Source organism: Erithacus rubecula, assembly GCF_903797595.1.
Source record: "Erithacus rubecula genome assembly, chromosome: 11".
In the NCBI taxonomy this organism is placed as follows: domain Eukaryota; kingdom Metazoa; phylum Chordata; class Aves; order Passeriformes; family Muscicapidae; genus Erithacus; species Erithacus rubecula.
The window spans coordinates 10,488,698-10,502,059 of NC_136663.1; the positions used below are offsets into that span (position 1 = coordinate 10,488,698).

Sequence of the window (13,362 nt, forward strand, 5' to 3'; positions counted from 1 at the left end):
ATGGCAAAATCCACAGGCGCTCACCATTAAGAAGTGATCTGCATTTCCAGAGCAAAAATAGCTTCAGATGCAGGGGTAATGTTTTGACTGCACGCTAATTTGGCAAAGATTCATGAGATTCAGATTTCTAGGAAATTAAAAGTGTCTCTAACTGGTGCAAAATGAACATAGCATCTGCTGTACACAAGAGCTCTTTCTGATCTTCCTCATGTTGTCTTTTGTCCGTGACTTTGACCTTATGATCTGCTTTAGCAGCAGGGGAGTGGATGTTGCTTGTTAGTCATCTTTATAGGCTTTTGTGAGCTTGTGTGGCCACCTCTGGTGGGGTTTTCTTTCCCATTTATAAATGAGTCAACTAAGTCTGTGCATACCTCATCAGCGCTATGGTGCTTCTTATTGCAGATGTAATTTTTATTTCATTCCACTCCACTGCTGTAGGAGTAAACAAGTTTCAGCTAATCAGCCCTGTTCATGTCCACCCTTAGGAACACAACCTACTGCAGCAAAGTTGCTTTTCCCTTGGAGATTGTTCCAAAAGACCAGCACTCTTGTGTGAGCCATTCCATAAAGCCCACTGAGGAGATGTTCTACTTGGAGCACACCAATCAGAAGATCACATGTCCAGATATTGATGGGTTTTATCCTGCCAGTGTGACACCAACTGTCAAGTGGTACCTGGTAAGAAGGATTTGCTTGGGCAGCAGGAGGATGTAGTGGTGTGTGTGAGAAAAAGCAGTGGTTGGCATGACAGTCATGGAACTGCATTTCAGAGTCTCCCCAGTGACAATGTTGTTAATGAAGCTCTACTAATTTTAAGAGCTCTGCTTCCATTGAGTTCAAGGGTAAAACTGCTCTTGGAAAGGAATTGAGAGCTAACACTGAAGCTTTTTTGACCAGCATGCACAAGTGAAAAATCCTCCTAGGAGGGATTTAGGTGGCTCAGTTCAGTTATGGGCAGAGTGCCTGACCTGCTGTGTGTGAGCTTCTCACTTCCCTGTAAAGGGAACTGTCATTCAAATTCCCTCTTCTTTAAAAAACCCACCTGTTAATTGCATCCTTTCCAAAATCCTCTGAGGTCAGGAAGTAATGTTGTACATCAGGCTCTGTGAGGACAATGGGTATCCTATTTTCAGCAAACCTCTTTTCTGAAGACTGAGACATCTCTACCCCACCCTCCATACTTTTCTGTTTATTAGACTGTCTCCAGCCATCCTCAAGCTCTTGCCTACAGAATTACTGCTCAATTTTACTAAATTTGATTTCACTCTTTCTCTCTAGATGGATGCTTCTAGTCAGTAGAGAATAAGAAGTCTCAGGGGATGTAAAGTCTGAAAGTTATGGGAATAAATTCTTTAATAACAACCTATAAAGTGCTTTTGTATTTCTAGATAGAAGATGTTGTATAAGTGAATTTAATAATAAGAAAGTTGTCAACAAATGAATCTGCTGATTTAAAAAAAAATAAAAGACCCAGAAGAAAACCCCACCTCTAAAACCCTTCAGGAAAAACTTCCTCTTGTATCAAGAGGAGCTGCTTCACTCCAGTAGTTTAAATGCTTTACTTGTATCGTTCATTGAAATTCACATCTCGGCAATCAATTAGTAGAATGAAACAAAAAGCCCCTTGGAAGTAATTTTTCAGGCAGCAAGTCATCCCATGCCTAATAAAAATCATTAAAAATGGTATATGACCCCTGTCTTATACTACCCCATTAGGATGTATCTGATTTGGAAATGTACCATTCAAAAATAATCTCTTAGAAAATGTGCACATCTTTGGGTTTTATGACAATCAAGATGTTATCTGCATAACCTCTTTCTGAAAAGGGATCTCCAGCTTGGTATTTTGGCAGTTTTCCTGCCTTGCCTGACAGAAAGAGAGGAGTTATTAAGGTTTACGTACTACAGATTCTCATTTGCTGTTTGCAGATTCTGGGGCCTCATCCTCAGCTGAAGTCAGCCAGGAGAGCTTGATTAGTCCCAAAAGATGGACATCAATGGGGTACATGTCCTTTAGTCTGAGTAGTCATTTGTGAATACGTCATTGTTTTCTTCTTATCACTTTTTACTTTTATTCTTCACTCTGCTGAGGTGCTCATTTTGATTGCCAAGGTACTTCTGGATCAGAGATCTCTCCTTTATAAAATTGTCTGTGTTTAAAGTGGGATAAAGCTATTAGGGGACCTACTTCATCACTTCCTTTTCAAGGTGAACATAGTCTATACTCCTACATGCTCAGAGTTCATGGCATTTACCTCTGACCTACATAGTGATCCCAAGTGTCATATTAATAGTTTAAAATCAGATCTTTGTAGTAGTGCAGTAGCATTTAAATCAATATCTGTACTTTTGAATCCAAAACTTGATCATTTTTGTGCCTGACTCCAGAACTGCATCTCAGTGGATGGCTTCTATGAGCGGTACCCCCAGGGGCCCAGGCTGGTCATTGGCATTGTCCGCAGTGCGTATAAAGGGAATTACACTTGCATTGTGACCTTCAAGGACCACGGGAGGACCTATAATCTCACCAGAACCGTAAAGATGAAGGTGGTGGGTAAGAATGGCTTCAAAATGTGTAAAATGCATGTGGGTAGCTGCAGATGTGGTAAAAACAGCTGGAAGGGTTTGTTGTAAGATTCATTTGTGGCTGTATTCACTTTGCATTACCCAACTGATCTGGTGTATTTTTTCTTGCTGGGATCAGACTTGTGTGACTGCCCAGAACTCATTGCAGTAGAGGTATCTTCCACCACCTTGTCAAATGCCCCAAACACAGAGAGTGGCCAGGCTCAGGCTGGTGAGGTTCAGCCCATGACCTGGCCAGGGGTACCCTCTGCTGGCATGTGAATGCATAACCTTGGCACTCCTGCTCGTCTCCTGTGCCCTTTGCTAGTCACTGTTTGTGGGATTGTCACTCCATAGCCAGCTTCTCTTGATCTTCCTGTAATCTAAAGCCATCTGTGTTGGGTTGAGACTGCTAATCAGCCAGGCAGAGCTCCAGGTACTCCCTGCTTGGACACATCCATCCCAGGCACAGAAGTTCAGCCTACCTGCCAGGGAATTGTAGAGTTAAAAAACCTAGCAAACTGTAGGATACAATCTGAGTTCTATGGAAACAGCTGTTTTAAGGGTTGAAATAAATATTTGTGACATGAAATGATGCTTGTATTTTGTTTTTAGAAGCAGTGGTAAAAAGAAGCTGGTGCAGGTTATGCACCATATGGGTGATAAGAAGCTCTTCTGATGTGAGAGGCCCAAACCAGCTTACCTAAACCTGGGGGGAGCCCCAAAATCTGGATCTGGCCCTGAGTTTGGGGACTAGGAATAGATTAGTGTGTGCAGGAACTCTGCAGCAGGAATGCATCCCAAGTTAGATTGGGGAATGTGCAGTGTGGTGCGAGGGCATTGGGAGTGAGTCTGAAAGAATTCCAGGTTTTTATGAAGTGTGGGTCCCCCTGGGGGCTCTCTCTTGTCTCCTACAGGATCTCCAAACAAGGCCTTGCCACCACAGTTCACCTCTCCAAATGAGAAAGTTGTGTATGAGCTGGAAGCAGGTAAAGTCCAACACTCACAGCTGCCAGTGGGAAGGGAGACCCAGCCAGGCCCAAAGCTCTCCCCTTCCTTTGCATCCCTGGTGCTTTCCCCTGCAGAGCACACAGGCTGCCATGGGCTGCATGGTACACAGTGTGGGATGCCAGTTCTTGATGCTAGAATAGGACAGCACAGCTTTAAAAGTTGATTTTTTTTGCGAGCACAACTAAGGACAGATACTCAGGCATGGAGATACAGAACTGGAGCTGCAGATGAAATGGGGACACTCAGCTGCTTAGGAGAATTCCTGTAGGATCTTGTCTTGGCCCTGGCTGTGGTTTGCTTCCATCCTCCCTCATTCACCCCTAGAGTGGCTTCAGCCTTCTAGCCAATTCTTACTCATCTCTCTATTTTTTTGGCTAATGACTTCCTAATTAATGACAGCTCTCCTTCTGCTGACCTCGCAGCACTGGGTAATGGAGTGCCACACCCTTCTCCTCACCCCTTCCCCCACACCCTCAGTTTTGACTAATAGCTTTTTGGAGAAATTCTCTATATCAAATGGATTGTGTCCCATTACATTGCTGTAATAAATGTGGTGGCAATGATGATGATTAGCACCAGAGTCTTCACTTTAAAGAACAGCTCTTTTGGCTCGGAAGGTCACATTTCATCCACAGTCCTCTGTAAGATAAAATCACTTACAAGCTGATCACCAAGATATTCACACTCCCAAGTCTGATCTTCAGCAGAAGTCAAATTCCTGAAGAAATGTTTCTAAACCAAAATGCTTTTTTGGAGCTTGATCCTTCACTTTATGGCATTTGTCCCCTGTGCAGTGGGATCGATTAGCACTGCCCAGCTTTCCATGGAAGTGGTTGGCATGGAGCATGTCCCTTTGGGTGGGTCACTTGCTGCAGTCCAGGAATTTGTAACACATTTGAGAAGGCAGGACATTTTTTTCCGTTTATCTGTCTGTCACAAATTATCATGTCAAGAGATATTAAGCTGTTATTACAGTTTTTGTCAGAAAATAGATGTTGGCCTCATTCCTTTCCAAAGGGAGGCAGAGCTCAGGCTGGTAGGATTTTGGAAAGCACTGAAGTAAGGGTGGTGCTGTTCCTGCACTGCAATTCCTTTTCTCCTAGGAGATGATGGTTCTTTCTGTGCAGGTGAGGACCTTATCCTGCCCTGTGAGGTTTTCTTCACATTCCTGAAGGACTCCCGGACTGAGGTGTGGTGGACCATAGATGGGAGAAACACAGATGACATCACAGACCCCAAAATAAAAGTCACACAAAGGTAACATGTAAAGTGAACCTTCATTTCTATCCAATCGCCTGGGCCCTATGTGGGTACAGGCATGTGACAGTGCTAGTGGAGTCACCCTGTTAATCAGAAGCCCCTGTGTCTGCACCATGCTGTGGTGAGCACCAGGACCTCTGAGGAGGAGGCCTCCAGACCTGGACAGTGTCATATCTTACAGATAATGGATTTGAGGGGGCTTTGTTAACCCATCATCATTTGTTCAGATCCTGGTAGTGATACCAACAGCTGCTGCTCTTGTGGGACTTATAAACAGGGGCAGACAATCCTATTTAGAGGAGTGTTCCAAAAATGGCATAGAGGATAAAAATGTTTCAGAAAAACAGAGGCTGAAAACAAAAATGCAATATCATACATAGTATTGATTAGAAAGAATAGAGATTCAATCACATAAAGAACCCAAATGAGGATCAAAGTCCCATTTGCTGGATACTGAATTACAAGTGGAAGGCAGTCACTGCCCCAGCTGATTTGTAAACCAATGTAGAAAAAGGAAAGGCAAAAGGAAATACTGTATCCTCATTTTTCGGACGGTCAGTTCAGGCAGAGAGAGGCAAAGTGACTCATCCAGGACTGCATAGAGAATGTGATATGAGCTCTGAATCTTGAGTTCATGAGATCTTCTTGTTTATAGGCAAGAACTTCCATTTCTTCTACAAGGCAATGTGGCACAGCTGCAAAGAGGAAATTACGAGTGCTAAAATAAATATTAAGGAAAATCAGATAAAGGAATAGCTGTAGCTGTATTACAATCTGAAGTGTATATTGATTTGTAAATATCAAGTTATGTGTTTTGGCCTTTTTAAAGGAAGAGTTTATATCAGGGAAAGGAATACCTGTCATTAAAAACTTGCTGCACTTTCATGTGTGTAATGCTCTAATTTTTCTCCTACAGTGAAATTCCTAGAGATTTTGAAGACAAAACTGTGATAAGGACTCTAACAGTTGCAAAAGCCACGGCAGAGGAGCTGAAGAGGAATTACAGCTGCTTTGCCAGGAACGGCAGAGGCGAGGGGCGCAGCCAGGCCGTGGTGCGGGTGAAAGGTGCGGAGCTGCAGGGCAGGGCTCAGCAGGGAGGGCTGCTGGGGGCTCTTGCTGCTGCCTTCAGCCTTGCCCTGCAAAACAGTGAAGGAGTAAAGAATTCCATCAGGCCTTTCTGCCTAACACTGTCTGTTGTGTAGGCACTGCTGTCATACTGCACCACTCCTGGGAGGCAGGGAGCAAAGGGCCCTTCCGTGGGCGAGTTCCTGGGAAAAGAAAGGACAGATCTGTTGTCTTTACCCCATCTGTGTGCCACAGCTGAAGCAGAGCTGAGGGGACAGGCTGCTTGAAATCATTTCAGGTTATTTGGTTGTGTGAGGGTTTTGCATGACACAGTTGGCATCCTCCAGAAGCCAGTCTGCACCCGCTGGCATTGCTCAGGGAGTGAGACAGTCACACCACAACGCTCTCTGGTTTTACTCCTTGCTGTCACAGTGCTGCAGTCTAGGTACAGCTACCTCAGCATGGATGGTGTAGACTGATTCAGCTCTATTCTGTGTGGGTTTTTCCTACATCTTTTTTTCACCAAAGATTTGGTTCTTGTTTTCCAGACCCATCTATCAGTAATAAAAGCTATGTGAGGCTTCCTGATTAAGGCAGATTTTTCTGCCTCCATAGCAGTTTCATCTAGAGCTTCAACACCTGCTTTTACTGTAAACCAGACCTCCCCTCTCCCACAGTGAATGCTGCCATGCCTCGTGTAGCTCACACCAGACACCTTCTTCCCTCTACTCTGCATTATAAGCATGGGAAGACTCATGGAGGTCTTTACTGGAAGATCTTTTTCGTCTTGGTACTTGTCCTCCTTTTTTAATCTCATTCCACTGAGACAAACCTTTTCTGGATTGTTAGGGAGAAACAATAGACCACACACATAACTGAGAAAGGCTGAAACCATCTGTCAATGTGTTCATACCCCATATATAATTCTTCTGTGGTGATAATATTTGTACATGTGGCAGAAGTAAACCTGAAATACCCAGATTCTTTATATATCAGTGCCTGAATACTGTTTTCTCGTGGACTGATATGTACCATCCTCCCTTTTCCTCCCCACGTTCTTGGTTAGTTGACTGGGTTTGCTCTAAGCAGATATGGTTACCCACCACTCCTTCTTCCTGCAAAGTCCAAGAACCATCCCTAGCTGCTGCTGGCAAAGCAACCTTATGCTAAGCTCACTGAGCCCATCCCACTGCACATCCCATAGGAGCATTAGGCATGCCAGAACCTAACCCCTCAGCACCTGGCTTTTAGCTAGTGGCTCCATATGTTGGCTCCAACTCTTTCATTATATTAGGTCATATACATCTCTTGCTTTTTCTGGATGATTTCCCTCTCCTTCTCAAGTACTTCTGCTGCTCATCACCTAATGAAGATTGGTCAATTCCTTCCATTTTTGATTTTGTAATTCAGTTTTATTAGAAACTTATTAAATATTGGAATTTGGTGGTGTTTCCACTCTCTGTTGTTTTTTTATTGTGCAGTTTGCCAATTTGCACATCAGCTGCCACCAACAAAGTTGCCTAGGGATACAGTTAGAAATTTTCTCTCCTTAGTACAAAGAAGCAGCAGTGGTGTGACAGTGTATGAGCTAGAGGGGGCCTGTGATGTTCTGGCTTGATGCCCACAGGTTGTCCTGTTTTGTTTGCAAGCATTTCAGGTTTTCTGTAAGGAACTCTGATTCTTCTTTCATGGTAGAAAAGAAACCATGGCTAGTTATATCCTGGGTGTCATCTGGGACAAGCCACAAGACCTGTGTCTGATAGGGAGGGAGAATAATAACATTGCTTTTATTCTGCTGCAGATGGTTTGCCTGGATCTCTTAGTCATCAGAGCAGTTGTGTTGGCCCAAGAGTTTGTGATACTGTTGAGAGGGATGTGTTCATGGTCTGGCTTTGGACTATGCAGGTTTCTTCCACCAACAGCTCATTCTGCTACCTGGCTACTCCCTGGGCCTCGCTCAGAGACAGAAGTCCAGCCTGGGCTATGGACTTGCTCTGCCAGCATAACCACACCTAATAACCCAGAATGGGGCTCCAGGGTGGCCAGCCATCACATGTCCTGTCAGAAAAGCCTTAGCTTGGCCACCTTACTCTGAAGGGTCAACCTGGCTCCTGTCTGTTCCTCTGTATTGTTTGGCTGCACATGACACAAGCTTGTTCTTGCCCAGCTGAAGGTCCAGCCTGTTCTTTAACCATGACCCTCTGTTTATTTTTGTACCAGTTGTAGCACCCAAGTATACTGTGGAGCTGGCCTGTGGCCTGGGGGCCACCATCCTGCTTGTTGTGGTGCTCATAGTCATCTATCACGTGTATTGGCTTGAAATGGTCCTCTTCTATCGGGCTCATTTTGGAACAGATGAAACCATTCTAGGTAAGAAGTTAAAAAGCTTTAATGTATTTATCCTGCTGCAGGCCAGGCCCTTTGTTTTCCATATAGGAATTTTCCTATAAGCTATTTTTGACCCTCATCACAGCATAATCACATTTTGACCTTCCATTTCTCTATCTACATGCAGTTGTGTGGGTCATTTTTAGAACAAGAGGAGTCAGGCTTTTGGCTCAGGAAAAAGGGGAAAGAAGTCCTCTGTATTCTCTGCAGAAGTGGAGCATGGACATGTCAGGCTCCCCAGGGCCATGCCCTGCTGATCTAGCTGTATCCTCCATTCTAGATTGTCAAGATATGTCATCAGGTTTCAGTAAGTCCCTGGTTTCCCTGGTGACTTTGTGTAAAGGATTCATGGTCTGATCCCAAGTGCTCTACTTTAAGATGAGAAAAGGCATCCAAAAGGATGGATGTGGAAAGCACTGTTCTGTCCTCAGTTCTTCCACAGCTTCCCTGTGTTACTGGGAGTTCATTGCTGGGGACTCTGAGGTGAGATTCCCTCCTCTGGAGGGAGAGGAGGGTGTTTGAGCCCTTGCAGCTTGTGGTGTGAACCTACCATGGGGGTGCAGCAGCTCTCAGAGGGTGTAGGCAGGGTGCAAGTCTCTGTCTGGTGGCTCTGCTCGTGTGGATAGACAGCAGCAGAGGGAGCAGAGGCAAAGATGTCCAGAGGCAAAAGTAGCCTGGACAGAACGGCTTGGTCCATGGAATCTATGTGCATTAACCTGCAGTGCCTGGGCTCCAAATGAGCTTTCCTACCTGCTTCCCTTGCAAATCAGAGGCCCAGCATGGGCAGTGTCACAGTGTCCCTCGTGCCCTTTGTGTCTCCCTGTGCTGCCATGCCCAGATGGGAAGGAGTACGACGTGTACGTGTCCTACGCGCGCAACGCGGAGGAGGAGGAGTTCGTGCTGCTGACGCTGCGGGGAGTCCTGGAGAACGAGTTTGGGTACAAGCTGTGCATCTTCGACAGAGACAGCCTCCCTGGGGGCAGTGAGTATCTCACAGGGGCTGTGCTCCATGCTCTCTCTGTTGTTCTTTGAGGTATTGAGCATTGATTGCAACAAGCTTATCCAGATTATCTTGTGGGTTTTTTGTTAATGAACTCTTTATGGTGTCTTCTGATGTTTTTGCTTCACGTGACAGTGTGGCAGATGCTCCAGGCCACCAATGGCTGCTCTGGGGATGGTGGTTGGTTGTTTCAATTGCTCTTTCCAGGAGTGATGTGCAGGGATGTCAGCCTGGGGAGCTGGAAAACTGACCTTCATGCAAGCCCTCTGAGCTGCCTTAAAAAATGGGATAAAGTCAAGGCTAGAAGAGGCAGGGAAAGTTACACTGGATCATCTCATTCATCCTTGTTAATTAGGAATTTGTGCCTCATATGGCACACAATTAAGTGACTATTATTGAAAGTACTTTGTTGCAGGTAGTGAGACAACTTTTCAGTAAGATGTAGTCCCTTTTTATTGTTTTGAGATAAATCACACAAAGTTCTGGACATAGTGTCTGCTGCAGGGAGGCAGGGAATCACCAAGAATGGAAGTTTGTGAAGCTATCCAGATACACATACTTTCCCACAAGATTCAGAGCAAGGGCTCAAATCTAGGCAACACTCCTGATTTTCAGTTTTTGGAGGCTGAGTTGGTTGTATGATACTGATGCCTATTAAAAGTTCAAAGGCTGAATTTCTGCCAGTGCAGACCACCCCACTTTGAATTCTTGGACTTTGGCTCAGGACCCCACTGGTGACAAAACCTGTACTGACAGAGTCCATTGGGGTGGTCCCTTTTGACTAGGAATAGGAGGAACTGCTGGATTCTCAGCCCACCTGCCCAACAAAGGGAGCAGAATCAGGCTGGGTTCTGTTACCTTTCTCTCCTAGATTGTTGCCAGGATCTAGGAGCACCTTGAAGTTTGAGGGTAAATAAATAACGTGTGTCTCAGTGAGACAGCTGCAATCCTGGTGCTGTTCCTTCTTGAAGAGAGCCTGAATGTCATGGCAGGGCACCCTCCAGGCTCAAATTGCTTGATGCCAGTGTCAGAGCAAACCTGCTCTGAGCCATTTTCACCAGATACCCATCTCCTTCCCTCTGCTACTTCTTGCCTTGTTCACTTTGGAGGTTGTAATTTTCCTCCTAGCACAGCTCTCCTGGACTCTCTGTCCTTCACCTTCCCCCCAAACATTTCCATCTCTGCCCCCTCAGTTGTTGCTAGCCTCAAGCCAGCACCAGCCCTGCAGAGCACTGCTGGAGTGGTTTGTCACTGCACTGCTGTCATGCTGCTGCTGGGGTTTCCCCAGAGCTTCTTAGCCAGGATTTCACTAATCTCCTCCTCAGGAAAGCACGGTGGGCCAGGAAATAGCTTTTGGCAGCTGATGTCATGCCTCCAGAGTGTGCATCTGTGTCATGGGTAGAGTTATGTTGTCCTTGATGAAGAAACAGTGGGAGATGGATTATCCCGTGAGTTAGCTGACAGGAACTAATCAAACGTGCTTGACAGCTAAATGAAGTTGTCTGTCAGCATTATTTTACTCTCCATTGTGATTTCTGACCAGTCAAGAGTGTTCCCTTATCAAGGAAGTGTGGGAGATTCTACAGCAGAGAGAGTACAAGGAGCTGGATTCGCATTTACAAGGGATTTTCACATTAATTACAGGAAGGTGGCCAAGGACAGTCTACCTGCAGTTGTTAGAAAATGAAAGAAGATCCACAGTTACCATGACATTTTTCCAGCTTAAAGGGTGTCATTTTTGGGACACTTCACAAAAAGTCCTCAGAGTCAGTTCTAAAAGTGCTCTAATGTGCTTTCATAGAGGATGGCAGCAGGAACAGATGGATGAGTAACAGGAGTTAGGATGGTAGCATTACCAAAGCAAATTATCCCATGAGGACACTCAGGGAGGGTGTAAATGCTTACTTTATGTGGGGAAACTGAGGTGAGAGGAGTGAAGGGAGTACCCAGAGTCATTCTGGACACCTGCCAGAAGAGGATGTAAGCATAGACATTCAGGTTTTCTGGAGCATCTTCAGGGTGAGTCCTTCCCTTGAGTTCATGTGTTATGCAGCTGGCAGTTTCCCTGCTTTGCTCCAGAGAGCCTCTTTTTCCCCTCTTACTAGAAGGAAGCTAAATTTCAGGCTGAGATCAGCAGCCCTCTTGGCCAGAGGGCATCCTGACAGCACTGGGTGGTATCACTGATGTGTAGTACAGTGACTTTCAGATGTAGCTCTCTTGGTTCTCTCTGTGTAGCATGGGGAGGAGAAACTGCATCTGTAGGTAGTCTGGAGCTAATGGAGAAGATGTCACTGTATGGGCAGTGTGAGCTAGCTGTGGTGTAAGAGGTCCCATCTAGAGCCCCCTACAGGGTTGGGAAGCACCAGTGTAGTCTAGGGAGGGCCTCCAGAGGATTTATTGTCCCCTTCAAGAGGTACCTGGTGTCACAGCAGCAGCTCAGCAGCATGTTCTTGGACATCACTAACCACCTCAATGTTTCTTTCTCCCAGTTGTCACAGACGAAACCCTGAGCTTCATCCAGAAAAGCCGACGCCTGCTTGTTGTCCTGAGCCCCAACTACGTCTTGCAGGGGACACAGGCCCTGCTGGAGCTCAAGGCTGGCCTAGAGAATATGGCCTCCAAGGGCAACATCAAAGTCATTCTAGTGCAGTACAAAGCCATCAAGAAGAGCAAAGTGAAGGAGCTGAAGCAGGCCAAGGCGGCCTTGAATGTCATTAAATGGAAAGGCGAGAAATCCAAGTTCCCAAAGGGCAGGTTCTGGAAGCAGCTGCAGGTGGAAATGCCAGTGAGAAAAATTAGCAGGAGTTTAAGCCTTGATGGGTTGATGCACATCCCTGAAAAATGTTTGACACAATCAGAAAACAAACCAAACCACACTGCAAAAATCCACAAGTTAGGCCAGGGAGTGGGGAGGAACTCAGGGTTTTTTCCATGAAGGACCATGTCCCAAACATTTCAGAGGATTGTCATGTTTTCCCTGCAGCTTTGATATTGCTCTGTCGGTAGAGAGACCAAAGATGCAAACACCTGCTCTCTGCAAATGTATGCCCTTGTTATCAACCACAAAAACCCTGGGCTTAAAGTCTGAATTTGCTGTCCAGTTGGGATGCATCCAGCAGCTTGTGACAGCATGGCCAGTACTCCTAGAGCAGTTCCTCTGGGACCTTCATTAGCATCCAGGACAGAGCTTCTTTCCACTCCTAAGCAACTCCACTCCTTTCTGGTCCTCAGTCCCTGTTGCAGAGGCTGAGGAACAATTTGCAAAGTGGCTCCAGTGTAGAGCCTTTCCTGCATGTCCTGTATCTGTAGTCCCAATCATTGTGGGATCACAGATTCCTGCTGCATGGTGGGGAGTGTAGAGTCTTGAAGCTCCTCATCTTTGCTCCCCAAATTTCCTTTGAAGCAGATGCATCCAGGTAGTTTGGCAGTGAGAAATGGCTGTTAGAGAAACGTTAAAATAACCCTCACAGCTCTACTGGGTGCTTGTATTGTAGCACATCTAGGTACAAGTTGTCAGTCTCTGGGACTCTGCAGTCTCACTAGTACGAGATCCTTCAGAGCTGCTTGTAATCCAGGGAAGTCTCTCCTGAGTACAGGCCATGGTGCATGTGAGAGATGTTTCTTTGTAGAATAAACTCAGGGACTTCAAAAGCACTACAAGGAACCCCAGTGTACTACTGAACCTGCCTGCTGTCTCTGCCACTGGCTGGGGGAAAGCATCATGCAAGGTGCTCCCAAGGTCTTTGGGATGAAACTGGATATAAGTCCAACCCAGAAGGACACCCCACAAACTTACTTGAACTTCCTAAAAACTACTAATTCTGTCCATGTAGTAAGACTATGAGGACAGGCTGAGAAAGCTGGGGATGTTCTCCCTGGAGAAGGCTCCTGGGAGACCTTTTTGTAGCCTTTCACTGCTTAAAGGGGCCTTATAAGAAAAGTGTGTGAAGACTTTTTTGTAGGGCCTTTTACAATTATCCCTTTGGGGTCAAGGGATAATGGTTTTAAACTAAAAGAGGAGCACATATTTTACAATGAGGGTGGTAGAACTGGCACAAGTTGCCCAGAGAGGT

At 45.6% G+C, this 13,362-nt stretch overlaps 1 protein-coding gene across 3 annotated transcripts in view; it reads left to right on the top strand.

The window, feature by feature from the left end:
* Positions 1–13,362, top strand: part of IL1RAP (interleukin 1 receptor accessory protein) — a 46,428-nt gene that overhangs the window by 26,762 nt on the left and 6,304 nt on the right. For 2 of the 3 annotated variants that reach the window (XM_079315058.1, XM_079315059.1), the window contains exons 4-11: positions 486–678; positions 2,389–2,554; positions 3,483–3,554; positions 4,704–4,833; positions 5,753–5,901; positions 8,122–8,271; positions 9,128–9,271; positions 11,779–13,302. In XM_079315058.1, the coding sequence (XP_079171184.1) occupies positions 486–678; positions 2,389–2,554; positions 3,483–3,554; positions 4,704–4,833; positions 5,753–5,901; positions 8,122–8,271; positions 9,128–9,271; positions 11,779–12,224 (1,450 nt within the window). In that variant the 3' untranslated portion in view covers positions 12,225–13,302. Of the gene's footprint in view, positions 1–485; positions 679–2,388; positions 2,555–3,482; positions 3,555–4,703; positions 4,834–5,752; positions 5,902–8,121; positions 8,272–9,127; positions 9,272–11,778; positions 13,303–13,362 lie in introns of those variants that run through there. The other variant, XM_079315060.1, reaches the window with a different exon arrangement.